The sequence below is a fragment of the Aspergillus fumigatus genome, chromosome 2 (assembly GCF_000002655.1).
Source record: "Aspergillus fumigatus Af293 chromosome 2, whole genome shotgun sequence".
NCBI classification, from domain to species: domain Eukaryota; kingdom Fungi; phylum Ascomycota; class Eurotiomycetes; order Eurotiales; family Aspergillaceae; genus Aspergillus; species Aspergillus fumigatus.
The window spans coordinates 2,715,025-2,734,555 of NC_007195.1; the positions used below are offsets into that span (position 1 = coordinate 2,715,025).

Here is a 19,531-nt window from a genome sequence, read left to right on the forward strand (position 1 = left end):
AGTAAGTAGTTGAACCAAATAGCGTAGGCGGTGAGCGGTGAGCGTCGCTAGCCCATTCGAGATAGCTGGCGGGAATCCGTTTCCTTGTGGACACATCGCTGCCAGTCCCTGAATGTTTGTGACAACTCCGCGGGCCATTTTGTCCGGGGACTCTCGATATTTTATTTGTCCACCACTTTTTCATCTCAAACCCTCTCACTCAGGTCCTCTTTAATCCCAAGCTGGGCTGTTTGAGCGGCTCGTGGCCCAGTTTCCGCTTCCTTCTCACAGGCCGCACCCCCGACGCCGCACATAGAGTCTCCCCCCACATACAACATGAGATTGGATGTCAAGGTACGCAGGCAAGCACTCAGATGCATATACGTCTACATCCCATCAGCTCAAAACTCGGATTGCGATTGCTTGGCTACCCATTGGAATGTTTACTGATTATTGTTGCGATTAACAGAGACAGCTTTTCGCCCGCTCGGAGCGAGTGAAGGGCATCGACTTCCATCCCACGGAGCCATGGGTGAGTACTCTTTTTGGTGATTTTAAAATCTTATAAAATGCTGACTTGCTATTAGATCCTGACTACTTTATATAGCGGTATGATAGCGACCTGAATGATTGCAATTGCAAATGCGCTGATGAAGACGTACAGGTCACGTATACATCTGGTCGTATGAAAGCCAGGTGAGCTGCACTGAGAAGATCCCTTTCCGAAATTCGACTGACCGATATTCTTCCCCAAGTCAATCATCAAAACTTTTGAACTCACCGACGTCCCCGTACGAGCGGGACGATTCATTGCCCGCAAGAACTGGATCGTCTGTGGCTCCGATGATTTCCAACTCCGCGTCTACAACTACAATACGTCTGAGAAGATCGCATCGTTCGAAGCTCACCCGGACTATATTCGATCGATCGCTGTTCACCCCACCCAACCATTTGTTCTCACCGCCTCCGATGACATGACGATTAAACTCTGGGACTGGGAGAAAGGCTGGAAGTGTGTTCAAGTTTATGAAGGTCACAGTCACTATGTGATGGGCCTGGCCATTAATCCGAAGGACACGAACACATTTGCTTCTGCATGCTTAGATCGTACTGTCAAGATCTGGAGCCTAGGCTCTCCCCATGCTAACTTCACTCTGGAAGCTCACGAGACCAAGGGTGTGAACCACGTTGATTACTACCCACAAGCCGACAAGCCATACCTTCTCACAACTTCTGATGACAGAACTGTCAAAGTCTGGGACTACACGACCAAGGCACTCATTGCGACCTTGGAAGGCCACACGAGCAATGTCTCATTCGCCTGTTACCACCCTGAATTGCCGGTTATCATCTCCGGATCTGAGGACGGCACCATCAAGCTATGGCACGCAAACACATACAGACTGGAGCAATCATTGAGCTACGGTCTGGAGAGAGCGTGGTGTGTTGCGTATCAACGTGGCCGACAAGGTATTGCCATGGGTTTCGATGACGGTGCGGTGGTCGTGAAGATGGGGCGAGAAGAGCCTGCTGTCTCGATGGACGGGTCTGGCAAGATTGTTTGGGCAAGACATAACGAAGTCGTATCGACAGTTATCAAGGGTGGTGACTCCAGCATTAAAGATGGAACACCGCTTTCCCTACCCACGAAGGAATTGGGCTCGTGCGAAATCTATCCTCAGACACTATCCCACTCTCCTAATGGGAGATTTGTTTCAGTTTGCGGGGATGGAGAGTACATCATCTATACTGCTCTTGCCTGGAGAAATAAGGCTTTCGGTCAGGCTTTAGACTTCGCCTGGGGCTCAAAGGACAACAGCAACGACTATGCCATTCGAGAGTCACCGACGAGTGTCAAGATCTTCAAGAATTTCAAGGAAGTAACAGGTGGTCTCGATGTGGGCTTCCAGGCCGAAGGGCTCACGGGCGGCGTGCTTCTGGGTGTGAAGGGACAGGGAGGAATTGGCATGTTCGACTGGGAGACAGGGAATCTTGTTCGTCGCATCGAAGTCGAGCCCAAAGCTGTAAGTCTGTGATTGGAAGTTCTGTTATAATATCGCATTGTCTTACCAAAGTTCACAGGTCTACTGGTCTGAGTCCGGAGAGCTGGTCACTCTTGCGTGTGAGGACACCTTCTACGTTCTGCGATTTTCAAAGGAGAACTACATCAATGGGCTGAATGCTGGTGAAGCCGATGAAGACGGAGTTGAGTCTGCTTTTGAGGTTGTCACCGACGTCAATGAATCTGTCAGGACAGGCCAATGGGTTGGAGACTGCTTCATTTACACCAACTCGACAAATCGCCTCAATTACCTTGTCGGTGACCAGACCTACACTATCTCTCATTTTGACCAGGGCATGTATGTCTTGGGTTATCTGCCGCGCGACGGTCGTATCTACCTTGCCGACAAGGATGTCAATATTGTTTCCTTCGGCCTGTCGCTGAGCATGGTTGAGTACCAGACAGTGGTGCTGCGTGGCGACATGGATATGGCCGCGGAGCTGCTCAAGGATGTTCCTCGGGACCAGATGAACAAGGTTGCACGCTTCCTTGAGGGTCAAGGCTATAAAGAAATGGCCCTAGAGGTGGCCACCGATCCAGAGCACCGCTTCGAGCTTGCCCTGTCGCTGAACAACCTCGATACTGCTCTCGAGATTGCCCGTGAAGCCAACGTGGAGCACAAATGGAAGATCGTTGGCGATGCCGCCATGGCAGCATGGAACCTTGCTTTGGCCGAGGAGTGTTTCACGAATGCCAAGGATCTTGGGTCGCTGCTCCTTCTGCACACTGCTAGCGGCAACCGCGCTGGTCTCCGCCAGCTGGCCGAGCAAGCTTCGGAAGCTGGTCTCCAAAACGTTGCTTTCTCTAGCCTGTGGTCACTCGGCGATGTCGACGGCTGTATCGATCTCCTGGTGCGGACCAACCGCCTCGCGGAAGCCGTTCTGTTCGCACAGACCTACAAACCGTCCCGTGCTCCTAAGCTCGTTGTTCAGTGGAAGGCTTCGCTGGAGCAATCTGGAAAATCGAAGGTCGCTCGCCTTATCGGCGTTCCCCCCGGTGCTCCTGATGCCGTAGCGACAGACGACGATCTGTTCCCAGAGTGGGACGAGTACCTGCGCTTGGAGAAGGAAGGCGTCGTCCCTGAACCACCATCGTCCGAGTCTCTGATCGACATCAACGCAGACGACGAGGCAGTCACCAGGAGTGCAGAGAACGGAACTGCGGAGGTGCAAACGGAGGCCTAGATAGGCATCGCGGTGGGATGTAATAATGTGCAGAAAAGAGAGTAACGTCGCTTCAATTTTCTAAAGCAAAGTTCGAGCGATACCTCGGGAACGATTCTTTTTTACATCACTACCTAGATTTATTGCAGAGTTTCTATTGATTCAGTTGTCCCTTGCCGTTCCATCCATATATATTCCCATCATGGCCACCGATTTGGTTCGTGTAATTGTTCCATGTTGATCAAGCTCGTTAATGATAATAGCCTTGGGTAAATGAGGTCAAAGATTTCGTCTCCGTATCGCAGGCCGGGGGAAGCATTGATGCCGAGTATACCAAAGGAGTTCCGCTGGCCTTAAGTCGGTCTACGTAATGATTCCCATCAGCTTTCAGCTTCACCGATAGTCTTCTGCTCCTGGAGGCTTCCTTGGCGTGTTATGATCTGTCTAAAAAGGCTTGATGCCACATTTTAGATAAACGCATTCATGAAAAAAAAAATTGTCATTGCTGTCTATGACCCAGTCATGTTCATGCATTGCAATGGATGACAGAGGCCCTCCAGGTATGCTGAAATTGCCCAGAAGGAAGAAAAACCAATTCACCAGATTGTAGAACGAAAACCGGAGATTGAAAAGTGATACACCAAGTCAGGATGTCGAATGCACAGGTCTCTCAGAATCAACAAAATGTTGAGTCATGTCCGAGACGTGGACAACTTATCCCGATCGGCAAGATAGGATCAGACCAGCAGATCATGGTGTTGGGAGATAAACACACCGGCTCACAGAGGTCGTAGACTTCAGAGCACACTCTCAGACAAGGTTCGAAGTTGAATGTACGCTCTCCTCGACATCTTCCGGGCATAATAAAAAGACGGTCAGATGTTATGTAGAATGCGAAACATGATGCGAGGCAACACGAATGAGAAACAGTAAAAAACTGGTTGGAGGTACCTGCCTTGACTGATCTCGAATGCAAGATGAAAAGGGGGAAAACACAAAACAAGCCGCTCAATTGGATTGAGATCACTCAACGGGAATAATTCCAAGAGAACTTGAAAATGCCATGGACTCCTTGTGCTAAAAGGAAGGGGCAAGAGAGGACAGAGAATAAGAAAGCAGAGGCGCTGGGGATTCAGAAAGAAGACCAACGAGAAACGAAGGAAGATAGAACTGTATCAAACAATTCCCCTTTAACCCGAAATCCGAAAGCCATTCTATCTCTTGGTCCATGCTTGCCTGTTAGCAACACTCAAGAGCTAATCACTCAGGAATGCTGCCGAAGGATGGATCCTTGACACTGCCGCCAGCATCTCCAAGACCAGCGACAGGCCTGTTGTAAGACCAACCCGCAAACTGCTGTTGCATTGTCTGCGACAGAACGGGCCCATCGACATACGAGTCCTGGGGTGCCTCTGAAGTGAATTCCGTGTCGAAGTTAGTGGTATCAGATGCGCCCATCTGCAATGGTATGGTTAGTGGCAGGGCTTGGTAGAATGGGAGATTGATACATACCACATTCGGCCGGAAACTTGGCTCATATTTCCTCTGAAGAAGCTTTCTCCAATCAATATTGGCGAAGAAATGGTGAGACTTGATCTCTGCGGCGCCATTTGCGCCAAGGCGACGCTGAGGATCACGATCGAGCAGCCTCGTCAAAAGGTCACGAGCGGCCGGAGGAACAATGTCGCTGCTGGGGAAAGTCAGGGGCTCTTGTAAAATCTTCCGATACATGTCGTTCGTGTTCTCGTCATAAAACGGTGGAAGACCAGTTAGCATCTCGTAGAGAAGGACACCCAGAGTCCACCAGTCGACAGTCTTCGTGTAACCGTTGCCAAGCAAGAGCTCAGGCGCAAGATATTCCGGAGTTCCACAAAAAGCTATACGATTGATCAGCCATGAATGAGACGGATGACCTTCATAATAGGCGACTTACTGTTGGTCCGATCTTCGTCCTTCATGTCCAACTTGCACAGACCAAAGTCACAAAGTGCAATGTGGCCGGTGTAATCAAGCAGGATGTTTTCGGGCTTCAAATCACGGTAGATGACCTTGAAGCCATGCAGGCATTCCAGCGCACAGAGTAACTCAGCCGTGTAGAAACGAGCTCGGTTGATATCGAACCGCTGCTCCCGCTGGAGGTGGTGGAACAACTCTCCGCCATTGACGAAGGCGAGAACCAAGTAAAGCTTCTCGGGAGACTGGAACGAGAACTTCAGAGGAACGATGAAAGGATTGTTGATTTGGGCAAGCACGGACCGCTCCGCCAGGGTGTGTGTGACTTCCGATCGCGAGATGATATGGGCCTTACGAATGGTCTTGAGAGCGTAGATTCGACCAGTGTCTTTTTTCCTGTGAAAAGATTAGTATGATCATTAAAGAAGGCATGGTAGAGCTGAATACTGACATGACTTGCATCACCTTCCCAAAACTACCCTTACCCACAACCTTCAGCAGGTCAAAGTCTTCCAGCTTCAAACTGCGCTGCTTGTTCTCGACAAAGGAGACTCCAATCTTGATTGATCCCGTACCGAATTGAAGGTCGAGCCACTCTGCGCCTAACTGACCCAAGTGACGTTCGTTATTTGCATGAGCCGCGGCTGCCTTCTGATTATCCTTCTTGCTGAGCTTCGGATCGTCCACATATGGTTGAGCTTCTTCAAATCGAGGGAGAACTCTGACCGCACCGAGGAAGATATCCTCGCTCCGACCGGCGCCAGGTCGAGCCGACGGATTGCGAAGATACAGCTGGACGTTCAGTTCGGTCTTGCGAGACACATCGAACTTGAAAGCGGTGTTATCGCCAGCCCAGAGAGGATTTTCAGGTGTACCCGAAACAGCGTCGACAAAAACCTGGTTCTTTTCAAAATCCAGAAGAGCGTAGGGGAGGTACTTGGTCGAGTAGCGACCGTGGATGGTTGGAGCAGCATTGATGCCACCGCTGGTGGACTGCGGCCGGCCGCTTTGCGCGAACGAAGCCGTCTGTCCATGGGTAGAGTGGGAGGAAGAGGAGCTGGGACGGACTGAACTCGAATAGTTGTTGTTCTGGAAGTGCGAAGTGAAAACCTGCTGGAAATGCGGGGACAGGGCGAAGCCTCGCCCTTCATGAAGAGTGACTATCAAGATACCAGGTTTGACGGGGTCGACAGGTGGTGAAACAAGCGACTCCGAGGCATCTTAAACCACGTTAGATATGATACATTTGTGTGATACCACGAGAGTGAACATTTGGGGTAAAACAGGGAGGGGGAAAACAGCTGGCTATGTAGGGCGGGAGTGATAAGCGACAAGGAGCGCACATACTGATTCCGTTGGAGTTTGTGGATGAAATACTCGGAGTCTGCGAAACTACCGGAGTCTCTTCGCCGGATTCATTTTTGATGGTGGATGTGGAGGATGAGCGGGTAAAGGTGTTTGTCAGAGGCGCAAGATGCGTGTCCTTCAACTCTGCCGTAGAAGAACAAAAAATATCAGTACTGTATACAAATACAAAACATTACTATCAGTAGGGAATGGGAAGACCAACTGAACATACTTTTAGTGAGCTTCCACGACATTGTGACGGCGAGTCTGGGGGGAGAGGTTTAAGGAGAGGGGCGATGATGAAAGAAGATAGACGGATGTCCAGAACGAAACCAAAATAGAGGAAAGGAGAGAGGGGGGGAAAGGATAAGTCGATGATTGTTTTTAGAAACACGATCACCGCTGCGAAAGTGAATAATTTGAATCAATCCAATGTGAGAGGATACTGAGTTGCCACAGCCACAGCAGACATGCACAAGACAGAGGGAATCTCCTAAGATGATCGATCGATAACAGGTAATTGAGGCACAACACAAAGGAGGGATAAAGAATGAGGAGAATCTCAGGGGAAACAACCAGGGCCGCGGAAGGGAGTCGACGGTCGGAAAAGAGAACACGACCCTAGGTTGATTGATGTTGTTTCCGAGATAGGTAGCAAGAGAGGTTCTAAGATCAAAATAACAAAGAATAGGAATGAAGAAGGGAGGGGGATCAGACACTCCGTCCTGCTAAGACCGAGTCTCTCAGTTAGCCGTAGCCCGTAGCGTAGTAAGAACAGACGTACCTCCACTCCCTCAGCTAGTCTAAATGTCGGGTCTTGACAGGCTGAAGAGGGGAAAGGAAAGAGAGTTCCATGATTGGCTCCTGGCAACAGAAACATCACAGATGAAGTGCCTTTATGCCTCAGGCAGAAATAGTTCTGTTTTTGGTATCAATTGGGGCTGTGCAAGTTCCTCAGCCCCAGTTGGTTGTCTCGGCCACAGCCCCAGTTCGTTGCCCACCAGATTCGAACAATTCTAACTGGTATTGCTGGAGACTACTCCATAGGTGACCAGTGAACTGAAGAGAGACACTGAGATCAATCCGTTGATCACCCTGAATCAGCGCAACAGATCCCAAAATTCTGGTGAATCGACTATCATCTATCATTCGCAGTCATTGTCTTCCAATCACACTAGCCTATTTTTCCCTTGTTTAACCCATTTGTGGTTTGATTGACCAGTTACAACTCCCCGCGTACCTCCGCTTCGGCTGCGGAGACATACATATCCCTTTGTTATCAGCCTCACTGCTAAACGTCACTCGACAACTTTAATTCTTTCCTTTTGTTGACGAACCTCGGCTGAAGCGCACAATAGTGGCCCTCTCAGATTAACTGGAGGGCTCATACGCGTGTTCGCAACGGATCCGGGTACTGAGGAGGATGATAGGAACTCACAATCGATGGGCGTAATACGGAAGAAGACCGCCTCACGCGGCACCGAAGCAGGCACCAAGTATCACTGTGATATCTGCTCCGCAGATGTGACGTCGACGGTAAGGAAATTCTTTATTTTCCTGCTCGATGGAAGCATAACAAGCGATCGCTGATTTGACGTTCACGAGTCTAGGTTCGCATATCATGCGCCCATCCTGCCTGCCATGAATACGACCTCTGTGTCCCCTGCTTCGCGGCTGGCGAGAAATCGAAAAATCACGATCCATCCACGCATCCGTACCAGGTCATCGAACAGAATTCGGTTCCCATATTTGAAGAAGACTGGGGCGCCGACGAGGAACTACTGTTATTGGAGGGTGCCGAGATCTACGGATTGGGATCATGGGCGGACATTGCAGATCACATCGGCGGATATCGCACAAAAGACGAAGTGCGCGATCACTACATCAGGACGTACATCGAAAGCTCTAATTTCCCCCTACCCGAACGCGCGGATCCCGATGATACGAGCCTACAAGATTCCATTTCTAAGGAGGAATTCCAGGCCCGGAAGAAGCGACGTATTGAAGAGCGCAAGGAAGCGGCTAAGGCGGCTCCTCCAACCACACCCAAGCAGAAACCCACTGCCAGTGTACCAGCCTGTCATGAAGTGCAGGGCTACATGCCTGGTCGATTGGAGTTCGAGACAGAGTTCATGAACGAGGCCGAGGAGGCGGTGCAACACATGACCTTTGAACCGGGCGCTGGAGAGACTCCAAATGGGGAGACGGATGCGGAGATGGAACTGAAGATGACCGTGGTCGACATCTACAACTCGCGTCTGACTGCGCGGACGGAGAGGAAGAAGATTCTCTTCGAACACAATCTCCTGGAGTACCGGAAGAACACGGCGTTGGAGAAGAAGCGCACCAAGGAAGAAAAGGATTTGCTGAACAAAGCCAAACCATTTGCGCGTATGATGAACCATGAGGACTTTGAGGAGTTCAACAAGGGCCTAGAGTACGAGCACAATCTTCGGTTGGCCATTGCGCAGCTGCAGGAATGGCGCCAGATGGGTATTGGCGACCTCAAGGGCGGAGAAAAGTACGAGCAGGAGAAACAGCAACGCGCGCAAAGACTCCTGCCACAGGGATCTTTCGATCGTTTCGCCAGCACACGCCCGAAGCAGACGCAGCAGCCTGAGCAGCCGTCCGCGGCCAGTCAACTGACAACACCCGAGCTTCCTCTGCGCTTACAAAAAGCTTCAAGTGCAAACAAGGCTCCCGAGCCGACCAACCCCCCCCTGAACGATTTCGATCGAGCTTTTGCCAGTAACGGAGATGGACTAAGTACACCACAGGCCACTAAAACCAAGTTTGTGGTGCAGCCACTGAATGGGGTGATACCGTGGAAGCTGGAGAATGAAGGCGCACCGGATCTACATCTCTTGACCAAGGAGGAAGTGGAGCTCTGCAATGTACTACACATCCAACCCAAGCCATACCTAGTGATCAAAGAGACGCTGTTGAAAGAGGCAATGAAGCAAGGGGGGAGTCTTAAGAAGAAGGATGCACGGGCTATTTGCAAGGTAGGATCTACATCGTTGTTGTTCCGCTCCGTTTTCTAACACAGCATTTTACGATAGATTGATACTACGAAAACAAGTCGAGTTTACGATTTTATGGTGCACAGCGGATGGATCAACAAGGCGTGATTAACCTGGGGCGATCTTTACACGAGTCGATGCGTACATTTTGATATCCAAGATCATTGCCATAAGAGGAGTTCGGGCGTTGGCGACGGGAGATAAGTTGACGAGTCCATGGCACGTTTGATGCGAGTAAATAGGTGTAAATATATCTTCATTCTATTATCATAATGATTTCTGAACAACTCATGCATTGTATCCTAACACCGAGTCTGATATATCAGATAATCAGCAATGTACTCCCACCGCGCCGCGACTCCGCAAATTACACCTTCTCGGGCCTCGGCCTCTCCGCATCAACCGAAGTCCATACTAGAGCTAGAGAAAGGCAGCTCCATATATCATCTATCTCCCTCAACAACACCCAAAATCACCTTTCATTTCTCCTGCATTCGAACGCATCGGAGATCTCAAGAAAACAAAATCTACCACAATGCCCTTCAATACATCCCCACCAGACCCGCAACACGCAATCCTCTCCTTCCCCTCCCCGCATATCCTCCTCATAACCCTCAACCGTCCCCGCGACCTAAACTGCATCAGCACAACCGGCCACCAAGAACTCAATTCCATCTGGCAGTGGCTAGACTACGAGCCCTCGCTGCGCGTGGGGATCCTAACCGGAACAGGGAGGGCGTTCTGCGCCGGCGCAGATCTAAAAGGTACGGACCTGCCTTTCCCGTCAGCTACTACCCCAAGATAAGGATGGGGATGAAGACGAGGATGTTGATGCTAATTTTATGTTCATAGAATGGAACAACCAAGCTCAATCGAACAGCACCCGGAAACCCATGCCGGAGGGCGGCTTCGGTGGGTTATCAAGACGCAGCGGAAAGAAACCCGTCATCTGCGCTGTCAACGGGCTGTGCCTTGGAGGCGGGTGCGAGATGGTCGTCAACGCGGATATAGTCGTGGCGTGTCGGCAGGCGTACTTTGGGCTGCCGGAGGTGCAGCGCGGAGTGGTTGCCATCGCAGGGGCGTTGCCGCGGTTGGTTCGTACGGTGGGACGGCAGCGAGCGATGGAGATGGCTTTGACGGGGCGGAAAGTCTCGGCAGAGGAAGCGAAAGACTGGGGGTTTGTCAATGAGGTGGTGGATGCGGCAGACCAGGTGGTGAAACGGGCCGTCGAGATCGCGGAGCTGATCGCGGCTAATAGTCCCGATGCCGTGGTGGTAAGTCGGGAAGGCATCAAGTTGGGCTGGGAGGGGATCGGTGCAGAAGATGGCAGTCGGTTGCTCGTCGATACCTGGGCAAAGAGGCTATATGAGGGGGAAAATATCAAGGAGGGTCTGCGCGCGTTTGTCGAGAAGAGGAAGCCCAAGTGGGTGGACAGCAAGTTGTAAATATGAGTCTATTTGCGCCAGGTGTCTTCGATTTATGCCTACGAGCAACGAGCTTTCAGCCTACAAACTACAAGGGAAGAAACAAGTGCAATCAAAGAAATTCATTAGACTCGGTGCTCTGCATCCAAGTCGGGGTAACGAGGTCATGATAGTGTATGCTAATCCCATAATCCCAGTAATCCGTCGCGCCGACCAGTTGTTCGCCGTATCCCATGCGGTTCAGTGTCCGTCCAGCGGATGAACCAGTTCAACGTCGCTGTGAAATATCATAACGTGTCTTCATGGACCGTTCACAATACGTAGTCGACTCGGGCCCTCTTGTCTCAGGCTTTTGTGGTCACGACGGAGTGTCAATGAGAACAAAGACTGGTTGGCGAAAGGGTTGCAAAGATGGTACGGATCATGAAAGTCGAGTCAGGTTCGTATTCGAGCAGTTCAAACCCCTACTTGCTGTCCTTCTGCACCTTGGCAATGACGTTCTGTACTGGCTCATACAGAGGATGGTGCTTTTCCAGTCCAGTCAGCTTGCCAGTGGCCTCTTCGGCGGACATCTCCTTAAGGATCTTGGCTAATTCAGCGCTTTCTTCATCGCCGGGCACATTCTGGAAGCGAAGAGCCATCTCGATCGAGCCCAACAGTGCATCAAACGGCAAGCCCTTCTCAGCGAGTTGCGAGGCAGGCCCGATGAAGCGTTCGTTTCGAGACAACTTGCGAAGGGGAGCACGTCCCACACGCTCAACGTTGTCTTCCAGGAATGGATTGGACATACGTTTCACGATGGTGTCGACATACTCATTCTGCTCCTGCTCGGTGATCTCGTGCTTGGTTGTAATGAGCTTTGCGGTCTGTTCCAAAACCTTGTGGACAATCTGGCGGATCTCGGCGTCGGCAAGAGCGTCAGCGATCATCTTCTTGCCGCGCATGTGACCGTAGTAGGCAGTGGTGGCATGGCCGGTGTTGACGGTGAAGAGCTTGCGTTCGATGTAGGGCTTCAAATCGTCAACCCAGTGAATAGCAGGGATATCCGGATGGCCGAACTCGCCAAAAGGAGTCTGCTCCACCGTCCATTCGTAAAATTTCTCGATGCGGACATTGAGGCCGGCGTTAGGGGGTTGGTTGGGGACGATGCGGTCGATAGCGGAGTTGGCGAAACGAGCACGCTCACTCATAGAGCTGAGACGGTCCTTATCGGTGTTCTGCTCGATGAAGCCGCGTAGAGTATCGGTAGCGCCAATGGCGTTCTCACAGGCAATCACGGCGACAGGCTTGGACGCGGTACGAGCATCAATACCCTTGGCGATGACAGGAGCAATAAACTTAAGAACGTTAGGGCCGACGGCACAAGTGACAACGTCAGCAGTACCAATCTCCTTCACGACGTCCTCCTCGTTGGTCTTGGAATTGATGGCACGGTAGTTGGTAATTGTCTTGGTTTTCTCGCCCTCTTCACTGACTTCAGTGACCTCGTATGAAGGAGTGCTCTTCAGAGCATCAATGATCTTGTCGACGACATCAATGAAGACGACTTCGTAGCCAGCTTCATGGAGGAACTCAGCAACGAAGCCACGGCCGATGTTACCTCCGCCAAACTGGATAGCCTTCTTTCCCATGATGTTGTGTTGGAACGAGTCGGACAAGGTGAAGAAAGGAAGATCAGTGGGGTGAAAACAGGAAAAGTGACCTTGGGATTGGAAGCGCAGATGAGTAGATCAGTGGAAGAGAGAAGAGTAGGAAAGAGAGAGAGATGGTCAGACGATGAGAAAGGATCACGAGGAAGTCAGGTGAATTGAGGGATGTGAGTGATGTAATTGAAGAATGATGCAGAGGAGGGGAAGAGAAGCAGTATTTATTACAGCAACAACGAAATCAGATGCAGATGGAAACAGAAAAGGCGAAAGAGGGGAAAGAGCGATGTTGGAACGAAAGGCAAAACACAAAACCGGATTGGAAGGAACGGCGTGGATTCGATCGATTACTGACGCTATTCAATGGATCCTACCTCACCTATCCTCAGCTGTGTTACATGCATATATGGTACGGCCCAAAAAAGGCCTGAGGCCTGAGGGGCTGTTGAAATGGTGGGGGAGGGGTACTATGGCTGGTTACTTCACCGGATGGCTTCATTTAGTCTGAATTACCTAGATTGTGGCTGGTATTGGTTTAATTAGTATCCCTGAGATAGTAACGTTTCCGTTGTACTGTGCTCCGTAGCTTTTCCCGTCTAACCATCATCCAATGCTGTGCAGATTGTAGTAAAAAGTGGGATAATGATTACATGACCACTGTACTGGTGGCTCTCCTCCACCTCGGACGAGGGATCCGCCTCATGGAAGAGAGTAGAAGTATGTGCCGTACAAAGTAAATAAAGAGACACTTATCCAAGGTATACCCTAATCCAAGTGAAGCGGAAAGGCCTCATCTTCCAGGGTACGGACCTCCATACGCACATGAAACCCCGTCTCGGACGATGTGCTCCGGTGGTTTCCGCATTCCCATTCTCAGTCCTATCCAAATTCATGCATCATAGAAACTCTACTGTCTGCCCAAACTCTTGGGCAGCTTCGAATAAGTATGTTTTTGCCGGAGAATTAGCCCGTTCCTCCGGTAATTTCATTCAACCATCTAGCTCCTACAATTCCCTACCATGACTGAATGATGCGATTTCGCAGTTCAACCATCAATCCCGTCGAGTGGAGTCCGTCCATTGTACTACATTATGTCACTCATTCGACGTTCTTCTATCAAGACTTTCTCACAGTGAATCAGGAACTTTGTGCCTCAGGATGATCAGCTATGCTCCACAACAGATTACCATCATTCATCCTAAGAGAGAAACATTACGAATGTGGTCGTTGTTGAATTCATTTGGTGTTGATCCTATCTGGGTCCACCTATGACGTCGCGAACTCCCACAAGTCCCAATCATTTTGCTCGCTGTGTGCTTTTGCGGGCTGAGCCTGAAGCACCGGGGCTCTCTTATGGTCCTCCATGACGACTACAGGCAGTGCTAGGCATTGGAATGGAATAGAATGGCGCTTTCAGTGGGTCTTGGTAACTATATCCAACGAATACTATTTGCACATTCCTCCGTTCCTGGCCTCACTTCCTTTCTCCTTTCCGTCAGTCACTTCCCTACATTTCTCTTCCGTTCTCTCAGCACCGTAACCGATCGAAATCCAATGTTCCATTACCCCTGGCTTTTCCCCTTTCATCAATCCGTGTTCACTTTGGTCTTCACCGAATCCGAATCGTCCTCACGATACAGGATTGGCCCTTTGGGCTCGTCTTCGGGCTCCGCCTCGGGCTCAATTCTCGGATCAGGTCGGGAACGGTCGACGAGGACAAGTAGCAGACTCGCGATCCCGCCGACGAGCAACAGCCCGACAGCTGCCCATGTCATGCCTAGAAATTGGTTGCCATATCTGGCGGTCACGCCCGAGTGTTTGCCATGGTAGTTGACGAGGTTGACGAATTGGAATGCGATCACAGTTGCGACTATCGAGGCAATACTGAGGCTGGTGAAACTGATCTGTAGTACCGAGTAAGGCCATGATAGTTAGTTTTCTTGCCATGCAACCTCAGTCGGGACTCAGGACCAGCCAAACAGACTCCTACGTACCAAAAGACCAGACACTTCGGCAATTGTCTGTCGTGGACCCTTCACTAGAAGGAACCACAATCTCGCCAAAATGACCAGGCCAGCAGCCCCTACACCAATGCAGTAGAAGATCCCCATGCTCTTGCTCGTGATTCTGAAGGCTCGGAAATCGTCGCTGACAGCGGCTGGCCATCCCATGTCCGCCAGCGAAGTAGTATTTCCCGTTTCTTTCAGCAACACTTCGGACGGATTGAATGAGAAGAGCGCGGTCCGATCCGAGCAACCAGTCAGGTTTTTTCGTTGGCCAGTCTCGTTGAGGTCAAGGAAGCCTTCGCAATAGGACATAACGTGTATTGAGTAGAAATCGTGCATTCCCGGTTTCTTCGCAGCTAAAGTAGCTGTGTAGATCTGTCAAACTCATCAGCACAAAAGAATACACCCCAGTGGGGAGACAGCCAACTCACTGTGAGAATATCTGTCCCCGAGAGGACAGCCTTCTTTGTTCCCGCGAAAAGACATAATATGCTCAGTATGAATGCGATGAACGCGCACACAGTAGGCAGGAAGATCAACAGTCGAGCCATATTCAATAACTAGCTTTGCGCTCTTAACTCAATGTCAAAGAGGGAATTGATCAACGGCTGTACGGTCTAACAGCCCGAGGACAAGGCACGACCGTTTCATTTTGTATACACTCTTCTCTCAGAGCTCGAGCAAGGAGCGCATTCTTGGCGATGGCAGATCAACATTGAAAGCATGCTCCTGTACACGTGGTTGTAGCCTGGTCATATCTGCAGTTGCTGAGCCGCCGCCGGATCATTGATTCCTGGAAGAAAGGTATAGACGTGGAATGCTAGTAGTCAAAGTGAGGTGGGCTGGGATGGAGGGGTGTGAGGAATGTATGACCAGCCTCAGGCAGGCCCGCTCACCAACCCAGCCAGAGGCAGTGTGGTGTCTGTGGCGTCACTATTCGTGTTTGACCATGACTCAGATGTGTACATGGTGTTTCTAGATAGGGCTGACCTGTGTAGGTACTCCAGTCATCGTGAGAAATGAAGGGTTGATGGTAAGGAGCTTTTGTTGACCCTTCCGAAAGTCCAACCACCCAACCACGATTATTGGGCACGTTCATGATGTCCATTAAGTCATCATTTCGAACTTATGGCACCACAAAATAGAAGTCCAAGCAGCGTTAATAGAGATGATGTCCAGGCTCTACCAGTGGTGTTGTGTGAAAGCTTTATGCGACAACATATAGTAGCTTAATATTTGTAGGTAGTTTCAGAACTCGCCTGTCATTTTCCTGGCACATGCCTTACCAGCTTATCAGCCATGAAAGCTAATTGCAAGCCAACCTTGCGAATAACAGCGTGACTAAAATGATATGTATAGCTCATAGCCTTCTTCGTGCCCAAGCATTCCAACCCTCACGCTTGGGGAGATCGCTCAGCTGCTTAGACTTGATCGACAAACTTGTGTTCTATACTCGATGATAACGTCAGTTCCAGTATAATGGAAAAACTGCAGGGCCCTATCCATCCCGAAACTAGAACGTGCGCCAGCTTCCGAAAGGTTTTGTCAAGTCAGAGACATACCCCAGACTAGAACAACAGTGAATATAGAGAGGCATAGAGTTCAGCTGCTAAAAATTCTGACGCATGGTTTGAAAAGGTCCTCAGAAGACGCAGCATCAAGCAAGCGGAGTTGGAACATGCATCTCAGGACTATCCAAGTCCAGCGAAATAGGATCTGAGGTGCTCACAGTTCATAGTCTAGAAGTTGAGGCTTGGTGATCGAAATACTGAGCCATCAGGTAAGCTTGGCACTTGAGTGTGACACTTAATATCACCCCAATAGCCTGGGTTATAGGGAGCCGAATATCTCGTGGGGAAAATTGAATTGCGAAAGTCGAAGAGGTTCTCGAAGGCCAAAGTTCTCGGGAAAACGATGATCGAGTATGTTGGGTCTGGAAATGCATCAGTTGACACCTTTGAAGAGAAGCCCGAGGTCAAGGACCAATTCCAGTCAACTTGACATCAGGGTGTCACCTCCTAATTGCGTCAGTCACCCTTGTGACATTGAGTCCACCTTCGTGCTCAGGGTTAGACTCCAAAAGAAACGTTTCCCCAGACCTCTGTTGCGCAATGTACTGTCAGTTGGTGCGTCGACCAGAGAAGATACCCCTCATCTCAAAATGAAGTCTCTGCAAATACAAGCGAAGACGACGGTGTCATTGCTATAGGACTGACATAAGACGGGAACAACAACAATAATCGCAGGAGGACGTCTAAGGAAGACAGAGAGTATAAGGGGAAGCTGGTCGCAAATCCAGATCTTCTACTTTGTCCACTGATCTCCAAGGTATCAGGGGGACTCGATTATGAAGGGTGGAGCTGTGGCTCGGCTTGGGCTGTAATCACCTTGGCGTCGATAGTCTGTGATTTGGAAATGTTCAAGAGCCCTCTGTGATGAAAGCCTCGAGAACAATCAATGTCTTTTTTTTCCTGTTGGGTTGGGTTGCAAGTGATAGACATGAATACATATGCATGGGTTGACAGAGAACATGCATAACAGTTTTTTTTACCATAAGCAGATCACGTCAATCGGTCAATGAGCGAAGTTGTCATTTTCGCTTTCACCGACAGTAGCCTCTGAAAGACAACTGGGCGTCTAAACATTAAGACGCTGAGCTCAACTCATTTCAGGCCACCCGGAAGCGCACAGAGTGATATTCTGATATCCTCGAGCAGCAGAAAACAATATTCTGCAGAGAATGAAACATTGCAGCCGCTTCTGCTTATTGCATTGGCTGAATGATTAATCATTTGACTGCCATGCGCATGGGAATGCCAATAACAATGCAGCAATTGAAAAGTATTCCCTCCCGGTTCATTCCTTCCATCCCTTTCGCAGATAAAGATGGTAAAGACTTCATTGAGAAGCAGGTACGATGCAGTATATTTATTTGGATATACGAAGGGCAAAGAAGAGGTATCTCAAGTTAGGTAGGTTACCTTACGACCTAGATTGCCTCTCAGATCCGAACCAATAAGACCGCCATATTGCACCACGTTTCTATGCCAGGAGCATTTTGGCATGAGCAATTTGCTCCAGTCGGACCAGTCCTCCCTCTGGTGGCTAGACTAAGCCTGGCACCATCATTGACCCTCTAGAAGGCACACTAGAAGCCAAACGTGAATATGCATGAAGCATGGTGGAGCGAGGTGCATCCACGCCCAAGAAAAGGGGCGCCGAACTGCTGATCGCAAATCTGAACCCGGTGCAGTCTCACTGCCTCAGCCGTCGAGGCCGAACCGGGATATGGGCCAAGAATTGTGTACACGGATGTGACGCAGTGGCTGATGTCGCTGCTGAATAGCGCGGGAATGAGATCACTAGTACAACCTTAGTTGAGGATTGAAATCCTTATAATCCATATGGATAGCAGAAGGGGGACCAGGATCCATAAGAGACTAGAAGACGTTCTCTCGAGTCCAGAAGACAAATTTGAGCTCGCAGCATCAACCAATTACCAGCAGATGCAGCACCGGGCGCGTCTCCTCCAAGATGTATTCAGAGAATGTGAACGGGATCTCCACGGAAGCAACATGGCCACTCATTTCTCCCATGGAAACTGGAGTCATTCAACGCGTGGGCTCGACTATCTTAAGGCAGAAAGACTGGATATCTCCTGCTGAGTGGGCGGCAACTCCGGGTCAAGAAAAAGGGGTATCTGAGAAGGACTGCTCTTATGATATCACATGAGCAGAAAGCGAATAAAGGTAACAGACCGCTAAGCATTGCTAAGCATTTCTCATACGTAAGAATCAAGAGTATGGCAGAGTGTGAATGACGATCGACATTTATTACTGGTATTGACTCTTCAAATGCTTTACCATGGACTGAGACAGACGGAGCGTGGCCAAGATAACGGAGACCACGGCTTGCATCGTGCGAGCTGTCTTCAAGACTCATGCAGACAGAACTGGCAGTATCGAGCAGAAGCTCTATGAGTGCCTATCCTTCTTGCGTCCCTGAAAGGTTGGCAGATATAGAAGTCGCGAGTGGACTTGACGAAACATTGTCATGGCTGGCAACTACGTTGCATGTGGCGCAGCTCAATGAATATCATCATTAAATCATGCATGTTCGTTCGAGTCTGATCATGCGCTAGAATGCTCGACGATTTGAGGAAATGTTGTAATACAAAAGCTCCTAGTTTATCTCGAATCTGAACGAATACTGATGTACTTGGTGACACCATGATGGTGACCTCACGCATAATTTCAAGGCATGTATTCATATGACCTATAGAGCACCAGTATCAACGACTGGAATCAAATGATGAAAGGAATAATGACATAACAAACAATCCTAGTTGGTATAACATAACACCATGGCGAAGTGGCTGCTATTAGCGCAGATGTAGGAAATGGGCATTTCACAGGAACCAAGCTTGCCCTTTTACTGGTGAAGTGGCAGGAACGTGTTCGAGAGAACGAAGCTCACTGGTTGATGAAGATGGCAGATTGATGTCCAGATGCCAAGATTCCACTAGTTGACATCTCCGCGTCTAGCCCTTTAACAGTTACCTTAGTTGGTTCTGACATGCGACTCATGGGAGGGTGGAGGTGGGCATCTGACCACGAGCTTCTCAGGCAGTCTCGGAACAAAACTCATAGCAAATGAATTTATTATTGTGATACAAAAACAGAAGCATGTGGAGGTGGAAAGCAGTGGAAATCGTCCTCTCCGTACTCGTACTCCCCGACCAGATAGGCAACCCATACTCGAGGTACTGAATTGGTTACATGTTCAGCGTAACACCAATCGTCAACCGACGTAACGTCGACAAGGATGAAGTTCCTCTATAATATTGCCATCGTGATTGACGTCGAAGTTGATATCGATCTCTGTCAATAATTGAATGTAGGTAGATATCTACGGATACTTACACCATA

At 49.7% G+C, this 19,531-nt stretch overlaps 8 protein-coding genes across 8 annotated transcripts; 4 read left to right on the forward strand and 4 right to left on the reverse strand.

The window, feature by feature from the left end:
- Positions 1-93: 93 nt before the first annotated feature.
- On the forward strand, positions 94-3,509 carry AFUA_2G10610 (coatomer subunit beta'). The gene is made up of 6 exons (XM_750301.2): positions 94-333; positions 449-511; positions 567-588; positions 644-675; positions 735-2,003; positions 2,062-3,509. Exons 1-6 carry the CDS (start codon positions 316-318, stop codon positions 3,223-3,225), a joined length of 2,568 nt encoding a protein of 855 aa, XP_755394.1. The 5' UTR covers positions 94-315; the 3' UTR covers positions 3,226-3,509.
- A 107-nt stretch (positions 3,510-3,616) lies between these two features.
- AFUA_2G10620 (serine/threonine-protein kinase) lies at positions 3,617-7,292 on the reverse strand. The gene is made up of 6 exons (XM_750302.2): positions 6,737-7,292; positions 6,505-6,648; positions 5,609-6,377; positions 5,138-5,553; positions 4,717-5,081; positions 3,617-4,662 (listed from the first exon to the last, which is right to left on the reverse strand). The coding sequence occupies exons 1-6, from the start codon at positions 6,756-6,758 to the stop codon at positions 4,465-4,467; spliced, it is 1,914 nt and encodes a 637-aa protein (XP_755395.1). The 5' UTR covers positions 6,759-7,292; the 3' UTR covers positions 3,617-4,464.
- A 166-nt stretch (positions 7,293-7,458) lies between these two features.
- Positions 7,459-7,653, reverse strand: AFUA_2G10630 (uncharacterized protein; the record flags this gene model as incomplete). Its single annotated transcript, XM_750303.1, has 1 exon — positions 7,459-7,653. One exon carries the CDS (start codon positions 7,651-7,653, stop codon positions 7,459-7,461), a length of 195 nt encoding a protein of 64 aa, XP_755396.1.
- Positions 7,654-7,947: 294 nt separating this feature from the next.
- On the forward strand, positions 7,948-9,795 carry adaB (chromatin-binding transcription regulator ADA2; the record flags this gene model as incomplete). Its single annotated transcript, XM_750304.2, has 3 exons — positions 7,948-8,040; positions 8,115-9,509; positions 9,567-9,795. 3 exons carry the CDS (start codon positions 7,948-7,950, stop codon positions 9,633-9,635), a joined length of 1,557 nt encoding a protein of 518 aa, XP_755397.2. The 3' UTR covers positions 9,636-9,795.
- An 11-nt stretch (positions 9,796-9,806) lies between these two features.
- On the forward strand, positions 9,807-11,082 carry AFUA_2G10650 (enoyl-CoA hydratase/isomerase family protein). The gene is made up of 2 exons (XM_077804153.1): positions 9,807-10,291; positions 10,380-11,082. The coding sequence occupies exons 1-2, from the start codon at positions 10,063-10,065 to the stop codon at positions 10,970-10,972; spliced, it is 822 nt and encodes a 273-aa protein (XP_077660316.1). The 5' UTR covers positions 9,807-10,062; the 3' UTR covers positions 10,973-11,082.
- Positions 11,083-11,415: 333 nt separating this feature from the next.
- On the reverse strand, positions 11,416-12,582 carry mpdA (mannitol-1-phosphate 5-dehydrogenase; the record flags this gene model as incomplete). Its single annotated transcript, XM_750306.1, has 1 exon — positions 11,416-12,582. The coding sequence occupies one exon, from the start codon at positions 12,580-12,582 to the stop codon at positions 11,416-11,418; it is 1,167 nt and encodes a 388-aa protein (XP_755399.1).
- A 1,601-nt stretch (positions 12,583-14,183) lies between these two features.
- On the reverse strand, positions 14,184-14,942 carry AFUA_2G10670 (SUR7/PalI family protein; the record flags this gene model as incomplete). Its single annotated transcript, XM_750307.1, has 2 exons — positions 14,184-14,501; positions 14,592-14,942. The coding sequence occupies 2 exons, from the start codon at positions 14,940-14,942 to the stop codon at positions 14,184-14,186; spliced, it is 669 nt and encodes a 222-aa protein (XP_755400.1).
- Positions 14,943-17,404: 2,462 nt separating this feature from the next.
- Positions 17,405-17,921, forward strand: AFUA_2G10680 (uncharacterized protein; the record flags this gene model as incomplete). The annotated part of the gene is made up of 2 exons (XM_750308.1): positions 17,405-17,515; positions 17,781-17,921. 2 exons carry the CDS (start codon positions 17,405-17,407, stop codon positions 17,919-17,921), a joined length of 252 nt encoding a protein of 83 aa, XP_755401.1.
- Between the last annotated feature and the right edge of the window lie 1,610 nt (positions 17,922-19,531).